Genomic DNA, 20817 nt, shown 5'->3' with positions numbered 1-20817 from the left:
GTTTCTTAACTCTGTGTGACAGTGTGTTGCAGTTTTCGAATAGCTTGGTAGCAAGTGGCTGCTGTGTGTGTTTGCATCAAAAGATTCCAGCTTTTATCTTCAAATGTGCCTTTAAGCAAAGAGATCACAGACACTAACATGTGTTTCTTACAGATGATTGGCTCTGTGCTGAAACTTTAACACTGAGATGTTTGATGCTGGGCCACTTAATGCTAAAAAGGTGTTGATTTTTTATTTTTTATTTTTATTTTTAAAAAAGATTCAAGATTCAAGAAGCTTTATTTATCCTGAGGGAAATTATTGTGCAACAGTTTCAATACAAAGATGGGAAAGGATCAGAGTGACAATAAGCATAAAAACATAAATCAAATCAAAATAAAGCTAACGTAAAATAAATCAAGCAATTAACTAAGTGTGACAGAGTGCAACAGACATTGTGGTTAAACGTAGGTAAATACAATATACAACAATACGCAGAGTGCAGTTTAGCAGCATATTGAAATAAAATAAGTGATAAGGAGTGGTAAGTGATAACAGTGTTAAGTCTAAATTACTGATGTAGCTAGGTGATTTTTATTTTATTTTTTTCTCTACTATTTCTGTTGATCAACTATACTTTCGTCTGCAGTGCAGTGTACACTCATCTTTGTATGATCATGTTGAAGTTGGGAAGAGTCTGCGGGTTGCGCTCACAGTATTCACACTTGGGAGATTTCACAGCAGTGTGTGTGTGTGTGTGTTTGTGTGTGTGTGTGTGTGTGTGTGTGTGTGTGAGCTTTTCAGCATGTCGACATCAGCAGTCTGTTCTGCATTCACAACATTTGCTTCTAACAGAAGTTGGATTTCGTGTTTTACAGTGGAACATATATGCACAGAGAGCTTTACTGAAGTCAGTGGGGAACGTCCTATAACCGTGGCACTGTTAGTGGGTCTACATATCCACTCAGAGTCATATATGGAGGCTGTGTGTGCCCATATGAGTCTATACACTCATAAATCCATGCAAATGCATTTATGCCTGCTTCTGTGCAAGTGTTCCTATCTACAGCGTTTCTCTATAGGCGTGTGTGTGTGTGTGTGTGTGTGTGTGTGTGTCTGTGCATGTATGTGTGTGTCCAGTTACCATTAATAACACGAAGATGGTGGATAATTACGATTAGATTTGCAATTGCATTTGTTAACTTATTACATTAATGATTCATTATAATCAAATAGTATCATTATGGTGGGAAGCCTGCCTCGGGCACCATCAGCGTTCTAAGCTCCCTCAGTATTCTTTATATGAAAATACAAATTGTAAAATCACTATTAATGACATTAATACTTTTCTAAGTGGGACATCTTGTAGTGATATTTTGGGGGCATTTCAAATATTAAAACTATTTTAAAGTTAAGTCTTTTCTCTGACTACGTGTGTGCAAACAGAGTGTGTGTAGCTAAAAACTCAACAGGGATTCAGTCGGTGTTAGTTATGCAGCAGGTCATTTGTTATGCACCTCGTTGGATAGATGGGTAGTGTGTGTGACAGATGAGTAAAGAAAAGTCATAAATATGGTGCATGCACTGTATATGTAGAATTTCACTTTAAACTGCAATGACCATTAAACCAAAGTGTATGAACATTTGAACTCAAAGTTTTATGGCTTTTAGATGAGCTCAGACCTCTCTTATAATGGCTCCTTTGCGGGGGAACATTGATAGATTATATCTCCCGTTCTGACAAGATTTATTATAATTCCCTTACTTTTATTATCTGGAAACTCACCAGAAACTGTCGGAAACCAATTTCAGATCTAAATCATCATTTCAGGACAAGTGCTCCAGCATATTGGTACTTTGTGTTCTTTGCTTGATTTGAAAGTTTCTACAACACGAAGTGGATTAATTTGGGGTTTTTTTTTATTTTCTTTGCACAAATTGGTCAAATCAGTGATGTTTAATCAGCTATAATGATCGCAGCAGCGGACGCAAATACCATAATCTCTGTGTTTGCGTATCAGTTAATTGTTTGTTATTTATCACACCTTGAACAGCATAAATTAAGCACAAAAACAAAAGTCCTCTTGGAAAAACACTCACATTCATTCTTGCAAGTCATTTAGGAGATCTTGTTACAATCAGCAATCTTGTTGAGTTTGTGTTTTACTTCACAGATAGATTGCTTTTCTGCAAAAACTCCCCAAACTCTTCATTTTGTTACGTTGCCTGCCAGTTCTTGGTTGTTTTTTTTGTTCAGCAGCAACATTAGATGTTAGGAAAAGTGTCACACTGTTCTCCAGGGTATTCCTGATATTTTTGTGAATGACACTTGCCTGGAGCAGAACAGACAGCTTTAGCAGTCTAGAGGTGTTGTCAATATACTAATGATCACATTTCTCAAACGCACATCTCCTCATGAACACATTTTTTAGTTGAAATGAGACATGTAAAATTTGTGTGGTTTAGAGGCTTTGGTTCTTGGGGGAGGTGACTGGCAGCCTCCTTCATCCCTCCCTTCATGTCAACCTCCATGTGTTAACAGCAGGATGCAAATCCATACAGTTTGAGTGTTTAGATGATTTGTCAGGAAGCAATTTGACTAAAGCTTTCATGTCAAACTGGCACTTTATGCAAAATAAATAATCAAGTTCCCTCGTTGCAGAATTACAAATGTGATGGCTGTAGTTTGGTGTCACAGTTTTGCGACATATCAAACTCTTTCTCAGTGAATTCCTGGCAGAGTCAAACTGGCAGACACACTACGTCTGGCCTGTTCTCCCACCACAGACGGCAGAGTCCATTTCCCAACAATTCAAAATGTGTCACGGACAACGGGGCCAAAATAATGTTCAGGATGACTGTAAATGTGACAGTAAATAAACAGACGTAATGTTTTGACACATTCTCTCTCTCTCTCTCTCTCTCTCTCTCTCTCTCTCTGTCTCTCTCTCTCTGTCTCTCTCTCTCTCTCTCTCTCTCTCTCTCTCTCTCTCTCTCTCTCTCTCTCTCTCTCTGAGTGGGCGTAGCGTTTGTTGAGTGAGTGAGTGAGTGCGTGTGCGGACATTTGTCCGGCTGAGGGTTACTTTTCTATCTTTGTTTTCTCTTCCTATTTTACTTTATAATTTATGTTTAGTTAGATAAGTGTTGTCTTTATTGTTTCTTAGTCCGCAACCAGCGATTTGATCGCCGGTTAGCGTGGCAAACATGGAGAGAATGGCGTTTGATAAATTGAGTCGGCGTCATGGTATCAAAATCCCCGTAAATTCAGATATATCTGTTGAGGAATGTGGTCTAGCTGTTGGCGTTATTGTGGGACATGATAGCATTGTTTCAGCTTCTAGAATGAATGGTTCAGTGGTTATTTTTCTTGATAATTTTACTAAAGTCAGTGAAATTATCAGCACAGGTATAAATATAGATGGAAATCTGGTTAATGTTCTACCACTCGTAACTCCTTCAAGACGTGTAATTTTGTCCAATGTACCGCCGTTCATTAGCGACGAGATGATTTGCCGTGAATTGGCAAGATATGGGCAAATAGTATCTTCAGTTAAAAAGATCCCGCTTGGATGCAATTCCCCATTATTGAAACATGTCGTGTCTTTCAGGAGACACGTGTATATGATCCTTAAAGATTATACAAGTGATCTCAATGTCGCGTTCAAATTTAAAATTGAGCAGTTTGATTATACCATTTTCGCCACTACCGAAACTATGAAATGTTTTCATTGTGGAAAGGAAGGACATCTCATTCGTGCTTGCCCTGAGAAAAATAAAAGCAGACCTACAGTAGGCAGCCCTGTCACAGGTGCAAGTGAACTGTCTGAAACTGAGCCTGGAGGAGTAGGAGAGGTGGCGGAGAATGAGACTTCAGCGGCAGGGCCGTCTGTCAAACATAATGCGGAAAAGGGACCAGAACAAAGCGACGCAACAGGTAAGCAAGATCCAGGTATGGGGTGTAGCACAGTGTCTAATGAGGTTTCTGCTTCTCAGAATGTAAACACACAAGCTGTAGAAAGTGAAGACGCGTGTGGGAATATGTTGTTGGAGTTTCCCACGGTAAACGAAAAGACTGCTGTAGAGGTAGCAGAGGCCGTATTGGAGGGTTTAGATGACGAGGAAGGAATGGACACTACTGTGGAGTTTAAGTACCCCATAGTGAAAAGAAAAAAGGATTCTGATGGACGCACTAGATCAACTAAAAAAACAGCCGGTTCAGCCGATTTAAATGTTGAGTCTGAGTCTGATTCCACTGACTCCTGCTCACCGTCACAGCAGCACGTATTTAGGGCTTCCTATACCTTAGATGCCATAAAGGATTTTCTGAAACGCACCAAAAATATGAAACGAGTACGAGTGGAGAACTATTTTCCAGATACCATGGGCTTTGTTGATTCAGTGCAACAATTTAGGATTAATCCAGAGAATGGTGGTTTTACTGATCAAGAGATTGCACGCCTGAAAAAGTTTCTGACAAAACTTAGACAAGAGACTAATGATGAAAGTAAGAGCGTCATTTAATTCGATCTTCATTGTCATATGGTGCCTTTGTTTGGTTGAGTTTGTGTTGTGCTTTCCCTTACAAATGAGTGTTTTTAACATAGCGACTTTAAATATAAATGGTGCTAGAGATATAAACAAGAGAGCACAACTCTTTGAGCTTATAAAACAAAAACACATAGATGTATTGTTTTTGCAGGAAACCCATACAGATGATAGGAATGTTTTGGATTGGTGTAGAGAGTGGAATGGGAAAATATTCTTTAGTCATAAATCTTCTTTAAGTGGAGGTGTGGCTTTACTCATTTCTAGAAGTTGCGTTGCCTTAGATTTCACAGTTGACAACATTATAGATGGACGACTTTTGAAAGTTAGAGCTACTTTTGATCATTGTGCTTTTGTTTTTTTATGTGTGTATGCTCCCTCATCTGGGATGGAAAGAATGATTTTCTTAAATAAACTATGTGAAGTGTTAAGTAATTGTAGTAAAGATGATTATTTAATTATGGCGGGTGATTTCAATTGCACAGCACTAAATATAGATAGAAATCATCCAGAGCCACATCTTGCTTCAAGAAAGAGACTGGTGGAATTGATTAAGAAACATGAACTTGCTGACACTTGGAGGAATTTTAATCATATAAGACAATATACATGGGGTCATGCAAGGGATGTTTTGATTTCATTAGCCCGTCTTGATAGATTTTATTGTTTTAAACATCAACTTAACATTTTTAGGAACTGTGAGATCATTCCTGTTTCTGTTTCTGACCATAGTTTGGTAATGTGTAACGTAGGCATGAGGTTTATTAAGCCTAAGAGTGCTTATTGGCATCTTAACACCAATTTGCTGTGTGATGCAAATTTTAGAATAGTTTTTTTGTATTTTTGGAATGATTATAGAAAATGTAAGACTAGTTTTCCATCTCTTCAGCAATGGTGGGATTATGGAAAGGTCCAGATAAAACAACTAAGCCAGCAGTATACTTTCAGCGTCACAAAAGACATAACCCGTTCAATGAGAAATCTTGAGATTGAAATAGTAGAACTCCAAAATGTTATAGAAACCACAGGAAATCAAGGCCATAATGAGGCACTCAAAGTTAAAAAAGGGGCTTTGGCTGACCTTTTAGGATTGAAGGCACAGGGTGCTCTGGTGAGATCCAGGTTTCAGAGTTTGACTGAGATGGATGCTCCATCCCGTTTCTTTTTTAGTCAGGAGCGTAAAAATGGGCAGCGGCGTTGTATACATGCTTTGCGTACCCAATCTGGGAATCTGCTAAAAGAGCCTGCTGAGATTCGGAGATGTGCAGTCAGTTTTTACGCTGATTTGTTTTCCTCTGAATATACTGAGCAGCCAGAGATTGAAAAAGTATTCTTTGATGGGCTACCTAAAATTTCCGAAAAAAGTGCAAAAGAATTAGAGCGACCACTGTCTTTGGAGGAGCTTAGTGCTTCTCTAAAGACCATGGAGAGTGGTAGATCACCTGGTATTGATGGGCTTCCAATAGAGTTTTTTAAGACTTTCTGGGCAGTGATTGGAGATGATCTGCTGGATGTTTTGAATGACAGCCTGACTAAAGCTGAATTGCCATTGAGTTGTAGGAGGGCAGTCCTAACTCTACTGCCCAAGAAAGGTGATCTCCATGAGATTAAAAATTGGCGACCTGTGGCACTTTTGTGTTCTGATTTGAAGATCTTTTCAAAAGCACTGGCTATTAGATTGAGGAATGTGATCGAGCAGGTGATCCATACAGATCAAACATATTGTATCCCTGGAAGATCCATTTTTGATAACATTGCTTTAATTCGGGATATTTTAGACATCTCAAGATTATTGGGCATGGATACTGGTCTGATTTCCCTGGACCAGGAAAAAGCCTTTGACCGAGTTGAGCATCAATACCTATGGAAAACTTTAACAGCTTTTGGTTTCAGTCCAGGTTTTGTTGCTAAGATTAGAGTTTTGTATTGTGGTGCTGAAAGTATCCTAAAATTTAATGGTGGTTTATGTTCTCCTTTTAAAGCTCAGAGGGGAATACGGCAAGGTTGTGCACTCTCTGGTATGTTATATTCTCTTGCTATTGAACCCCTATTGCATAGATTAAGGATGGTCATTTCTGGGTTTTCTCTTTGTGGTTCAAAATATCTGTTATCTGCTTATGCTGATGATTTGGTGGTTTTTGTAAATAATCAAAAAGATGTTGATGTTTTAACTGATACGGTCACAATTTTTGGGAAGGTATCATCAGCAAAGGTTAATTGGGACAAAAGTGAAGCACTACTTGGGGGAAAATGGGAAGGTAGGACACTAAAACTACCTCAAGGACTGAAATCTGGCAGGAAGGGATTTAAGTACTTAGGTGTTTTCTTGGGTGATAGTCAAACAGAACAGAAAAATTGGGAAGGGGTCTTCGAGAAAATGAAAGGGCGTCTCAAAAGATGGTCTTGGCTATTGCCTCACATGTCCTATAGAGGGCGTGTTTTAATTTGTAACAATTTGGTGGCATCCGCACTGTGGCACCGTCTAATGGTGTTGAACCCTCCCCAAAAGTTGTTGTCTGATATTCAAACTGAAATGGTGAATTTCTTTTGGGATAAGCTGCATTGGATCCCCCAAAGCGTGTTGTTTTTGCCTAAAGATGAAGGGGGCCAAGGACTTGTTCACCTGGTCAGCCGAGTCGCTGCCTTCCGCATACAGTTTCTTCAAAGACTGCTTGTGGGCCCAACAGACTTATTGTGGAGACCCTTGGCCTATACTATATTGCGAAGACTAGGAGGTTTACAGCTGGATCTTTCCCTTTTTCTAATGGACCCCAACAGGCTGCCTTTCAAGAATCTGCCTGCATTCTATCGTGGACTTTTCAAAGTGCTTTGCTTATTTAAAATAAAGAGATGTGAATTTTCAATATCTGCACCACTGCTGTTGAAGGAACCGTTGACAAGGGGATCTAGGCTGGATATATCAAGAGAATCATCTCTACCATTGGACTTCATTTTAGAGAGCCATGGTGTAAAAACTTTGGAGAATTTAGTGTCTCTAGCAGGCCCTGAATTCGATAAGGTTGAGCCTGTGGCTACTGCTTTAAAAATGAAGTCTACACGAGTTGTGGCACAGTTATTAACCAAATGGAAAGGTGTCTTGACAAAGAAAGAGTGTGACATGTTGAGATCTTACTGTGCCATTAGTTCTGAAATGGATGATGGTTTTCTGTTTCCAAAATTGACCCTCATGCCCCAGCTTGATGGGTGTGAAGGGCCTTTGTTGAATGTATCTTGTTTTGAGAAAATGTATCTGGATGAAACTGATGGTAAAGAACTGTATAAAGCCTGTGTTAAGGTTTTGAACAAATTAAAACTTAATACAAGGACTGATACAGCATGGCGGGCCAAGCTTGTGTTAGATGACAATGTTAAACCAAACTGGAGAACCTTTTACAAACCACCATTAACAAAGAGATACGGGGACTTACAGTGGAAGATTTTGCATGGTATTGTGCCTGTTAATTCTTTTGTTGCGGTGCTAAATCCTATGGTTGATGATAAATGTCCTAGCTGTTGTGAAAGAGAGACTGTTTTTCACTGTTTTATGGAGTGTCATAGGCTAATCTGCTTGTTCCAATTGTTAGAATGTATTTTTACATGTTTTGGTTTGGTTTTTACTAAAAATGTTTTCATCTTGGGAGTTAAGTACACACAAAGACGTAAATCTTGCTGTCAGCTATTAAACTTCATACTGGGAAAAGCAAAGATGGCAATCTGGGTTAGTAGAAGAAGCATAATTGAAAATACATCTGACCATAATCCAGTGTGTGTGTTTAAAAGACTAGTGAAGTCAAGGATTTTGATAGATTTTAAATACTATGCTGGAATGAAAGAGTTTGGAATTTTTGAAGACGTATGGTGTTACAGAGAAGTTTTATGCTTTGTTAGGAACAATGAACTGGTTTATGGAGAACATGTGGCTTAATTAAGTCCTTATTTATTTAGATTATTTATTTGTTGTTTCTTTTTTCTTTTTTTTTGTATGTTTTCATTTATTTGTTGTCGTCTTTCATGAATTCATAAAGAGACTAATGGTCTCTTAAAGAAAATGCCCTTTCTGTAACATACGTGAAAGAATAGATCATTAAAGTTATTTTTAAAATTCAATTCTCTCTCTCTCTCTCTCTCTCTCTCACTCTCTCTCTCTCACTCTCTCTCTTTCTCTCTCTCCAGGAGTTGCAGTTTGAACGTCTGACCAGGGAGCTGGAAGCCGAACGACAGATTGTTGCCAGTCAGCTGGAGAGATGCAAACTTGGCTCTGACACTGGAAGCATGACTAGCATCAGGTGTGTTTGTGTGTATGTCTCACACCTGTCAGGTCCTCGTCTGTGCACTCTACCTGTGTGTGTGTGTGTGTGTGTGTGTGTGTGTGTGTGTGTGTGTGTGTGTGTGTGTGTGTGTGTGTGTGTGTGTGTGTGTGCGCGTGTGTGTGGTGTGGGTTTGTGTGTGCTGTGCTCTCGCAGGTGACTGGCTTTACAGCTGGTCACATAGAGTTACACTCCTTGATTTGTGTCCAAATTCATTTCTGTTTTGTAAACCACAGTTCAAATTATGTTGCTTTGGATGTCAGAGAGAGAGAGAAAGAGAGAGAGAGAGTGAGAGAGAGAGAGAGAGAGAGAGAGAGAGAGAGAGAGAGAACACCGATTCCTTCTCCCTTCACCCACACACCAACCAATTTTCAGACATAGTTTATCATTAACTATTTACTATAGTAAATTATTCTTTTCATAACACCAACATTTCTCTCAAAGCTACTTTGAAAGTTAGCCTTCTTAATTGTCCAGTTTACAGCAGTATTAATGGACTTCTTTGGCCCCTTGTGTACGTCCTGTCATATTAAAACTATCCAGCTGTCACAGTCCAATATTTTTCACACGTGCCTGAGGGAAATATCTGATGTTGTTGTGTGATGTAAATGTTCTCTAACTAGTTGCTAACTTGGTCCGTCTGCTGTTTGGTGCTGGGAAGGTATCGTATAGTAGGTTTATCAGAGCTTTTAGGATGAAAATAGCTTCCTGATGCTTGAAACAGGGTTGAGAAATGCAATGAGGGTGAACCATGATGTAAACTTGCTGGTACTAAAACCGAAACAATGAGCTGAAAGATGCTAAAACGCTCCGTTGAACCAGTAGTAATTTGATTCATTGGTACTTGAAAAATGTCGTAGTGCAGCTTTAAAACACTCTAGCTAGCCCATGCCAGCTAGTTGTGCTATTTACCATGCAGCATCATGGATGGTCTGAAGTCCAAAGATGTCAGTGCTATTTTTATAATTTTGTATCTTCTTACTGACTAGAAGTTATTTTAACCAATGAGAATATTTTGCCTACAGAGCAGCTTTAACTCATAAGAAACAATACAAAAGAAGTGTTTTTACTCATCGTGTTTTTGTGTAGCTACATTCCAGTATATATTATATTTACGTTAGCCGACCTCATTTTTTTAGAACACATATTAACTGCATTCAGCTCTCAGTATTATCATCCCTCCTCTCTCTCCTTATAATAAACATGCAGAATAAGGTTATGGGGACATGAAGCCGTTAAGTTGGAACCACTTTATAAGACATGTTGCTCAGTCCAGAGTCATATTTCAGAAATAGTACCATAAAGGCTCCAGGGTGATACCATGAGACCTCTTCTAAATCCAGCTGTATGAGCAAAGATAACCTCCAGAAAGGATATAGATCTGTCAAAAACTCACCGGCTGACTCAGGTTTATTGACGGAATTAATACTGCAGCTCTGACTGCTCGTGGTGTAACACCTTTAACCCCAGAGGTGCACGAGAAGAGAATTAAGATCACTTTGCAGCAGGATTTGAATGTGAAAGAGATCTTTTTGTCAGATTATTTGATTCTGACAGAGTTAATCTGGATTAGATGATCACGTGACTAATTATGAAATCGTTGCTCGTAATGCTTCAGTATGGATTTCTATGTAGCCTGTATGAGAGTGTCATAGCCAAAGATTTTATACTTTGTGCTTGAGGGTCATGATCAAAATTCATCCCCAGAAAGTAACTGTATTTCAGGATGAGACTTGCTTTTCAAAATAAAAGCCCCCAACAGTCATTTCATGTTAAGAGGAATCACATACATAAAAGTGCTTATAGTTCAACTCTTGTCAGCCTTTAGACCTAGATGTTTAATCCTTATTCCACTTCTTCAGTACATTTGAGCTCATTTAAGTCCTTGCTCTAAAAGTCCCATTTCAACTTCTTTCTTTGTTATTATTTGACATCCGTCATCCGTTTCCCATTTGTTTCTGCATGACATGACTTTGCGTTATGCATAACATACCCTAATCTAAAGCCAATCTCTTTAAATTTCACAAATTCCCTCAACTGTGATAATCAGGTGTGTCAACATATCCCGGACTACCTCAGGTTTTTTGGTTGTTTTTGTTGCAGCAGTAGTAGAGTAGAAGTAGCACAGCAAAATTCTAATTTTTTGCGACAAAATCATGCCAAACCTGTCAGTGTAACACTCCAAGTTGATCAAAGCAGCTGCTTTAAGTAATTTAAATGAATGTTGGCTCAGTTCTAATGCCACAAAGCAAATCCCCGGCTTTGCAAACATGACACGCTATTAATTGTCCATTAAAAACAGCAATTGCTTCTTAACAAAGAACCAAACAGATGTCAAAGGAGTCCATTGTTCGGCTCAGGGCCTTTGTTTTTATTTTTTTTGCAACGAGAGGTGGTAAACTGCCCACAATGTGAAGAGACAAATATTTTCTGTTGCTGATTGAGTTTGGACCCGAGTTTCGTCTCTGCACGGTGCTCAGAAAACACACTCTACACATTCCATACCAGTCCCAATGTGAAAACGGCACTTGTGAAACAATAGCCTTAACACACTTATCCTGTCTCTCTGGACAATAGTAACACAATTAAAGCCACTGTCTCCGTCTCTCCGTCTGTCTCTCTCTCTCTCACGCACACAGAGACGCACACAATCCATCATCGTTTCTCTTCTTTGATTCTGTTAAGCGAGCGGGGATCCCACCCGTCTCAAACTAATTACTCATCTGCCGGCATTGTAATTCTCGTTTCAATTTGAGAGGTGGACCAACAAAGAGCAGAAAGATGTTCTAAAAGCGATTCATTCACCAGTCTAATTAACTGCAGATGCATTTAGCTTCTCACCGTTGCACAGGGCTGTATTGAGGGCTGCTATTTAAAAACCGCAGCAACATGGGAGATGGAAGAGGTGTGGAGTCCAAAAAAACAAGCCTTCCACTTCATCCCCCAGCTGCACACAGATGGAGTAAAGGCTGCCATCTTGCCAACTCGATTAGATGGGTTTATTATTTAGCGAGGTGCAGAGTGTCTTGTGGATTACACTGTCTTGCGTTGCTTTAGGCCGTCCGCTTTGTTTGACTTGGAGGTAATTACCAAATGGACAAATGGTTTGGCAAAACACACAAGTCCATCAAGGAATAATATGCTAGAAGTTTGTAGTGCCTGTAGGATTTATTGTCCAATTACCTCTGAAACATTAGTATTGTTACCGTCCTGAATAGTTAGTCATCGCTGCGAATAGAAGGGGGCAACAACGAGACACATACAGGAATTAATCTTGGTAGCATTTGTGGAGAGACATATTGACACTATGCACAGCAGTAAACTAGGAGCTTGATTATATTTTTAGCAGCTTAAGGAATGTTGGTGTTTTGCGTTTATTCCTTTTGTCATTTTTTGTCACAAGGGATACTGTAGAAAATGAATAGCCTTTTTTCTATGTTGTATGATATGTTAAAGATAGGTTAGCATATGTGTGTTAGCATGGCTAAGATGCATTTTTGGCGGGTACTGTATTTCGTTTTCTTCTTAAGCAAGGTACGCTGAAGGATAATGGCTATTCATTTTGTTAGCTGTCTTCCTCGTCATGTTATAAATCCAGACTGTCCAGCTGCATCAGCTCATTTCTCACCACTAGCAAAAGCTAAATTATTTGTGTGTCCGGGTTAGCAGTACCCGCTGTTAGCTACCATTTCTCACTTTAACTCGGCGTGCCACGTTAGCTAGCTAGCTCTGTCAGTTGTCTCCCATAGGAAAAAAGCCAAAAAAGAGCTTCATACAAATACAATAACTAATGAAGTATGTTGTTTTCTTACTTTTAGTTAGACTACTTACATTTCCAAATGTCGGGAATGTCTTTATACATTCACATGCATATATTACACGTTTGTGTATGGGAAAGCTAATAGTCCAGTTACTTTGTTTCTTGGAGAACATATTAAGTGAGCAGGATGGTTCTGTTGTTGTAAACAGTGATTTGCCAAAAGAAATCTTAACATTTTTCCACTTACTAGTTCTTTCCACTGAGCTGAATTTGTTATTTTGCCTTTATTAGTTGTTTCTGCTCAACTCATTATCCAAATGTAATCACTTCTTTCTCACACTCTACTCTCAAAGTTCCTTAAACAGTGCATTAAATGTGACATTTTGAGGATGATACTATCTTAAGATGCATTCAGGAAGCACGTAGTAGTGTTTCTTTCAGTCTTATTGGCTTTGCAAAGGGCAGCTCTAGTTTCTGCTCCCAGGCAATCAACAGGTTCATAGTCTGAGGCACGGTAGATCTAATGTAACCAGTGTTGTCGTGACCATGGTCAATACAGTGACTGTGTGGGGTTTTCAGGCACCTTGGCTGATGTCTGTGCTAGATAGGAAGTAGCAGAACAATGGAGGAGGTGTCTGTGTCTAGTGTGGCTTGTTGACATGGCCTGGATTAACGTGAGAAATAAGGAGAAGAAATAATTACGCAGATAGTGTCCTCCACAGAGCTGGGTCTGTCTGACGTTCCTGTCTGTTATAGTGAAGGTTTTCGTTGCCACCGTACTCTACGGGGAATTGTTGGGTCCATGTAAATCATAAATAAGTCATAGAGAGTGGTTTTTACCTACTCTGTAAAGTGTCCTGAAATAAATTTTGTTATGATTTGGCACTGTAAATAACACTGAATTGAAAATTGAATTGAATAGATAGTGTCCTTGGAACTAGGGCGTGACCAATATGTTTTAAGGCTGAAAACAAATTCACCTATTTGCGATATGGTGGCCAATATAGTGGATTTTTGAGCTGGATTTAAAATAGACCTTTTCTATATGGATTGTGCACCAATTTTGCACCGATATCATTCTGCAAAGGTACTCAGAAGTCTGCTTTCTAAACAGATAACTTTATTAATTAATATTTAACATTATCATACGTTACACATACAGTGTATCACATTGTAAACCAATTCTAGAAATGAACACTGAGAACATAAAGAATGAATGAAATTGAATTAAATAGCTAAATGAATACAATGTTCAGTATCAGTAAAGAATAAATACAAATACTAATAGCTATATGACACCATTTCTAAATCACGCCAAGTATCATTTTCTGCATTATGTGTTCTGTAAAAAAAGGTTTTCATATCGGCTCATACCGGAAATAAATGTACGCCAACAGCGATATGTCTCAAAAATCAGCAGGGGTCTGGCTCTGAAAATGCTGTGTCACAGGAAGGGAATCCCCAAAACTTGTAGGTACGTGATAGAAGTGTTAGAGGTCCTTTCAGTTGTCTTTCCCTGTTTTTAACACTTTGGTTTGACAGCTCCATTAAAAAGTAAGCAATGAAGTACTTGAAATAATGGAAATATGTCAGACAGGTAGACAGACCGGTTAAACCACAGTAAAGTTGAATAAAGAATGAGTGTTAAGTGCAGCTGTGCGGCTGTGAGGGGGGCCCGGCGGTTCAGGAATCTGCTCCTGTGCGGAAGATAAAGACTTTCAGAGGTGCTAATGAGATCTTCAGCTCTGCCTTTGTTTCCAGTTTTAATCAGTCACCACAGGTCACAGTGTCTGTCATGGCATATGCTGCGGCTTTATCACTTCAAAAAAACACAAATCCACTGTGTGACTGCCTGTGTGTGTGTGTGTGTGTGTGTGTTGCTCAGTCAAGCGGAGACAGTGTTTTTGTCTGCGGAAAGTTAAAGGACCATTGGTTAAAGGACCATTCCGCTGCAAATATCGCGTTTGCAAGTAACACTTAAGTGGTTCTTCTGGGCTTAGAGGTGGAAAAGAACTAAGGGAATTGTAAATTACTGGGATTATGATCATGTATTGAACAAGCACTACTCTTGTATTTGTCACTTTACCTCAACCACATCCAGTCAAGTCTCTGAAGCAGGTGAAAATCAATGGTCTTTATGTTGGTATGGTAGTTTTATGTAACAATATTACGCTCCATCCTGTGGGCTCACCACTCGCAGGAGGAACCACTTGGGTCGGGTGCGCTGCTGCACGGGTGGCAGTGAAGGTGAGGGGCCTCGACTGACCAGACACGGGCAGCAGAAGCTGGCTCTTGGGACGTGGAATTTTACCTCTCTGTCGGGGAAGGAGCCGGAGCTTGTGCGGGAGGTGGAGCGCTACCAGTTAGATCTGGTGGGGCTTACCTTACACAGTCTCGGTTCTGGAACCGTTCTCCTGGATAGGGGTTGGACACTATTCTTCTCTGGAGTTGCCCAGGGCGTGAGGCGCCGGGCGGGTGTGGAGATACTCACAAATCCCCGGCTGAGCGCCGCGGTGTTGGAGTTCACCCCGGTGGACGAGAGGGTCGCCTCCTTATGCCTGCGGGTGGTAGGGGGGAAAACTCTGACTGTTGTTTGTGCATATGCACCAAACAGCAGTTCAGAGTATTCGGCCTTCTTGGAGACCCTTAATGGAGTCCTGCATGGGGCTCCGGTAGGGGACTCCATAGTTCTGCTGGGAGACTTCAACGCCCACGTGGGCAATGATGGAGACACCTGGAGAGGCGTGATTGGGAGGAACGGCCTCCCTGATCTAAATCTGAGTGGTCGTCAGTTATTAGACTTCTGTGCTAGTCACGGATTATCTATAACTAACACCATGTTCGAACATAAGGATGCTCATAAGTGTACGTGGTACCAGAGCACCCTAGGCCAAAGGTCGATGATCGATTTTGTGATCGTATCATTTGATCTGAGGCCGTATGTTTTGGACACTCGGATGAAGAGAGGGGCAGAGCTGTCAACTGATCACCATCTGGTGATGAGTTGGATCAGAGGATGGGGGAAGATTCTGGACACACCAGGTAAACCCAAACGAGTAGTGCGGGTGAACTGGGAACGTCTGGAGGAGGCCCCTGTCCGAGAGATCTTCAACTCACACCTCCGGCGGAGCTTTTCTGGCATCCCTGTGGAGGTTGGGGGCATTGAACCGGAGTGGGCAATGTTCAAAGCTTCCATTGCTGAAGCTGCAGCGGTGAGCTGTGGCCTCAAGGTCTTAGGTGCCTCAAGGGGCGGTAACCCTCGAACACCGTGGTGGACACCGGTGGTCAGGGAAGCTGTCCGACTGAAGAAGGAGGCCTTCCGGGATATGCTATCCCAGAAGACTCCGGAGGCAGTTGCAAGGTATCGACAGGCCAGAAGGGCTGCAGCCTCTGCTGTGTCAGAGGCAAAGCAGCGGGTGTGGGAGGAGTTCGGAGAAGCCATGGAGAAGGACTTTCGGGCGGCACCAAGGTGCTTCTGGAAAACCATTCGACATCTCAGGAGGGGGAAACGGGGAACCGTCCAAGCTGTTTACAGTAAAGACGGGACACTGGTGACCTCAGCCGATGAGGTAATCGGGCGGTGGAAGGAGCACTTTGAGGAACTCCTTAATCCGACTAACACGCCCTCTTTTGTAGAGGCAGAGCTGGAGGCTGATGGGGAATCAATGTCAATATCCCTGGCGGAAGTCACTGAGGTAGTCAAACAACTCCACAGTGGCAAAGCCCCAGGGGTTGATGAGATTCGTCCAGAAATGCTGAAAGCTTTGGGTTGGGAGGGGCTGTCTTGGTTGACACGCCTCTTCAACATTGCGTGGAAGTCTGGGACAGTGCCAAGGGAGTGGCAGACCGGGGTGGTGGTTCCTCTTTTTAAAAAGGGGGACCAGAGGGTGTGTGCCAATTACAGGGGTATCACACTACTCAGCCTCACTGGTAAAGTCTACTCCAAGGTGCTGGAAAGGAGGGTTCGTCCTATAGTCGAACCTCAGATTGAAGAGGAACAATGTGGATTCCGTCCTGGACGTGGAACAACGGACCAGCTCTTCATTCTCGCAAGGATCCTGGAGGGGGCCTGGGAGTATGCTCATCCAGTCTACATGTGTTTTGTGGATCTGGAGAAGGCATATGACCGGGTTCCTTGGGAGATACTGTGGGAGGTGCTGCGGGAGTATGGGGTGAGGGGGTCACTTCTGTGGGCCATCCAATCTCTGTACATCCAAAGTGAGAGCTGTGTCCGGATCCTCAGGAGTAAGTCGGATTCGTTTCCGGTGGGGGTTGGCCTCTGCCAGGGGTGCGCTTTGTCACCAATCCTGTTCATGATTTTCATGGACAGGATTTCAAGGCGTAGTCGTGGTGACCTACAGCACTCACTGGATCGGTTCGCAGCCGAGTGTGAAACGGCTGGGATGAGGATCAGCATCTCTAAATCTGAGGCCATGGCTCTTAGCAGGAAACCGGTGGATTGCTTACTCCAGGAAGGGAATGAGTCCTTACCCCAAGTGAAGGAGTTCAAGTACCTCGGGATCATGTTCACGAGTGAGGGGACGATGGAGCGTGAGTTTGGCCGGAGAATCGGAGCAGCGGGGGCAGTGTTGCAGTCGCTCTACCGCACCGTTGTGACGAAAAGAGAGCTGAGCCGGAAGGCAAAGCTCTCGATCTACCGGTCAATCTTCGTTCCTACCCTCACCTATGGTCATGAAAGTTGGGTCATGACCGAAAGAACGAGGTCGCGAGTACAAGCGGCCGAAATGGGTTTTCTCAGGAGGGTGGCTGGAGTCTCCCTTAGAGATAGGGTGAGAAGTTCAGCCATCCGTGAGGAACTCGGAGTAGAGCCGCTGCACCTTAGCGTTGAAAGGAGCCAGTTGAGGTGGTTCGGGCATCTAGTAAGGATGCCCCCTGGGCGCCTCCCTAGGGAGGTGTTCCAGGCACGTCCAGCTGGGAGGAGGCCTCGGGGAAGACCCAGGACTAGGTGGAGAGATTATATCTCCACACTGGCCTGGGAACACCTCGGGATTCCCCAGTTAGAGCTGGTTAATGTGGCCCGGGAAAGGGAAGTTTGGGGTCCCCTGCTAAAGCTGCTGCCCCCGCGACCCGACCCCGGATAAGCGGATGAAGATGAGATGAGATGAATATTGCGCTCAATATGTCACCGACATAGTAACATGTGGTAAGCATAAATTTCAAAGAAGATTAGCTACATTAAACAGCAAAAAAGCCTATTTCCTGAGCTGTTATACAGTTACCCAAGCTTTTGTCTTGGCGGCTCTTACTGAAGTTGAGGAAACAACATTTTCTTTGCCTTAGGGAGACCTCCCCCCTCTTCTCATCCTTTGCTTCTTTTGTTATTCAGTTCCCCTACCGTTCATTTTAATAGTCTCTCTTCTTATTAGCTCACCCTCTCTCTTGTCTTTTCACATTTTTTCTTATTATCTGTCTGTTTTCATTACACTTCATCCTCGTTACCCGACGATCTCTGATTTTGAAATGAAAAGAAACAACCTAGGTGTAACTTGTTCTTGATTTCGACCAAAGAAATATAACAAGGGAGGAAACACCCAAGAGAGCAAGAGTAGTGTCTCTCTGTTCTCTGTGTTGGTGTGCCTCACTCTGCCCAGTGTTTACCAGCTCCCTGGCTACAGTTCCTTTATCTAATCATCCGAGTGTACCTCTGACAGTGAGCACACACACAGTGGATAAAGATATCTGTGCTCTGGTGGCACCGTGGCGGCCACTCCACTCTGCTGGCCTAGGAGCAGCCTCCTCGCAGCGTGGGCTATTTGTCAGTCTCCTTTTGGCTGTGCACATTTGCAACATTTGTCTGGTAATTGGATGCACGGCTGTGTGCTCGTCTGGCTGCTGAGTGGCGAGTGTGTGTCTGTGTGTGTGCTTAAGCATTGGCTGTAGCCTCAGCACCCGGCGTGACCCACCGCGGCTCGTCTGGCGGGAAAATACGACCCGCCCAGCGAGGGCCCATTACCCAGAAGCTGTTGGGGCACTCAGCTGCCAGCTCACGGCACTGCGGCTCCCCCTCTGCTTCACACAGACTAACAAACATGTTTGGAGAGGGTTGCAGCTTTGCTGAAAATTAAACTTAGCCACCTGTTTCTATTAAATTGAACAACTCCTTTCAAATGGGTCCCTAATAGTCTTTTGAAGGACTCTTTTCCCACTGAGGCAATCTGAAGAATGCATTGTGTGGGGGATAATGCCTGACAAGGTGTCCTATATCAGGAATTAATGGACGACAGTGAGGCCAGAACGGTTGCCGCCACCTCATTTTCATCTTGTAAAACTGATCACCTGCTTTACAAATTGACCATTGAAAAGAACCTTTGCTTCTGCAGAATGACTTTGCAGAATATCAGCTAACTGACTGGGATGGAGATGAGACAGAACTAAAACAATTATATACAGTTTGTACAGAAATAGAGCAGACAAAACTGGAAAATTCTGATTCGCCCCATGTCATCGTCAGCCGAGTACATCAAATAAATCTCATCCCCATAGGCAGCATAATGAGGCTATAGCCCCTTAGAGAATTACAAGAACCCTGCAGAGAAGCTAATAAACAAAATCCTGTTTGATTTCCCTTTACTAAGTTGCTGTTTCTCCCAATTTCCAGTTGCCATAGCAACTTTTGTATGCAGTAGAATCACCTGTTGCTCCTGTCACGCAAGGTAGATTTCCCTTACTGTAAGTAAACTGTTATTTAGATTGCTTTCGATGCAAGCGGCATAATAAAAATGTATATAATATTTCTGCATCAAACGCGAAGGGGAACTAGAGGTTAGTGATAATGAGGCAGGCAGATAGAGACAGTTAGAGCAGCAGTGTGGGAAATGGGAGACCACCTGTGACAGGCTGCAGGAGCTCCTCGGGTGCTGCTCGCTCCAGGCAGGGCTGGTAGGGTTGTTAACTCAAGTCTCTTGTCAAGCTCTACTTCCTCTTAAATGGTTAGAATGTAGGGAAGGCTTTAGTTAGAAGTTGGAGCGACAACAAGAGTTAGGGCTGTCAGGTTAGTGTTGCATAGCCAGAAAGCGCTGTGACAGTGTTGGTTATACCCATTATCATTTTGCCGGCTCGTTTGTATTTCTTTAAATCAATCTTCAATGTTTTCTAGGCCAAGAACCCCTTAGCTTAGGGCGCACTCACACTGTCCATCCGTACCGTGCCCGTGCTTTAGGGTACTTGTGCTCCCTCCCTCTCCCCCCGTGCCTCAGGCCCGTTTGTATTCACACTGCCTGGGCCTCGGCGAATGCTTCTTGCTGCCTATACGTCATCTCGCCGTAAAACATCACACACATTGATTGATGTCATCGCTATGTGTCGCTTTGTTAACAAATCTTTCCATAGACCTCTGAGTTTTTGTGCGTCTTGTCGACTGTTTTTGAATCTTTTCATCGACCAAATCTGCAGTAAACACTCCGCATCACACCAACGTGAACCTTTCGCCGCCATTGTTTTAAATGTCCGCGCATGGTCCCTCCTTCTTTTTTCTATGTCCCAACAGGCGCACAGAAAATGACATCAGAACCGCCGTAGGCCTCGTGCTCTTACACGTGCACACGCTTGTGCTCGTACATGTGCAAACATACTTTAAAAAAGCCCACCTCTCCCAAACGGGCCGTGGCTCACACTGGTCAAACGAACTAGACTTTAGCCATGAAACGTGCTTGGGCACGGTACGGATGGACAGTGTGAGTGTGCCCTTAGAGAGATGGAGCAACGGCCCCCTACAGTAATGTGTACAGTAGGGCAGCCTCAAGCCTTTACTCATACCTTTTTACATTTATGGTGCATACGATACTAAGGTATTCAAATAATCAAAAATAATAATTACCAATGTGGTCATATATTTATACATCATGTTTTAATGTTAAATGTGGAAGACAAAATTAATCACTTAGATTAGACTACTTATGGAGCTATTTGGCAGTAAACCTATCATCAGTGTTGTCCAATTCTTTTTTCTGTTTTTCACAAAAGGCAGCTTTATCTTTATGTTGGATTCATGTTAATGCATAGATTCAGACATTAACATTTTTGAGAAAAAGAAACAAAAAACACTATTTTGGTGTCCTTCCTGCTGTGACTCTGAAGATCTCCTTAGATATTGGCTTTAAACCGGCCACAATCATCATTAAGCACAGGATGCAGCCTCAGTGCCCGTGCAAAACAGTGATGTGAGGGCACTTATTGTGGTGGAACATTTGCACCTGAGGAGGCGAG

At 42.3% G+C, this 20817-nt stretch overlaps 1 protein-coding gene across 1 annotated transcript in view; it reads left to right on the top strand.

Annotated features, from left to right (window-relative positions):
• ctnnd2b (catenin (cadherin-associated protein), delta 2b) overlaps window positions 1–20817 on the top strand; it is a 174380-nt gene that overhangs the window by 48786 nt on the left and 104777 nt on the right. The window contains exon 3 of the mRNA XM_083928526.1: window positions 8698–8810. Coding sequence (XP_083784652.1) covers window positions 8698–8810 — 113 coding nt within the window. The remainder of the gene's footprint in view (window positions 1–8697; window positions 8811–20817) is intronic.

Source organism: Echiichthys vipera, assembly GCF_963691815.1.
Source record: "Echiichthys vipera genome assembly, chromosome: 15".
NCBI lineage: Eukaryota > Metazoa > Chordata > Actinopteri > Perciformes > Trachinidae > Echiichthys > Echiichthys vipera.
This window is presented reverse-complemented; position numbering and strand designations above follow the sequence as displayed.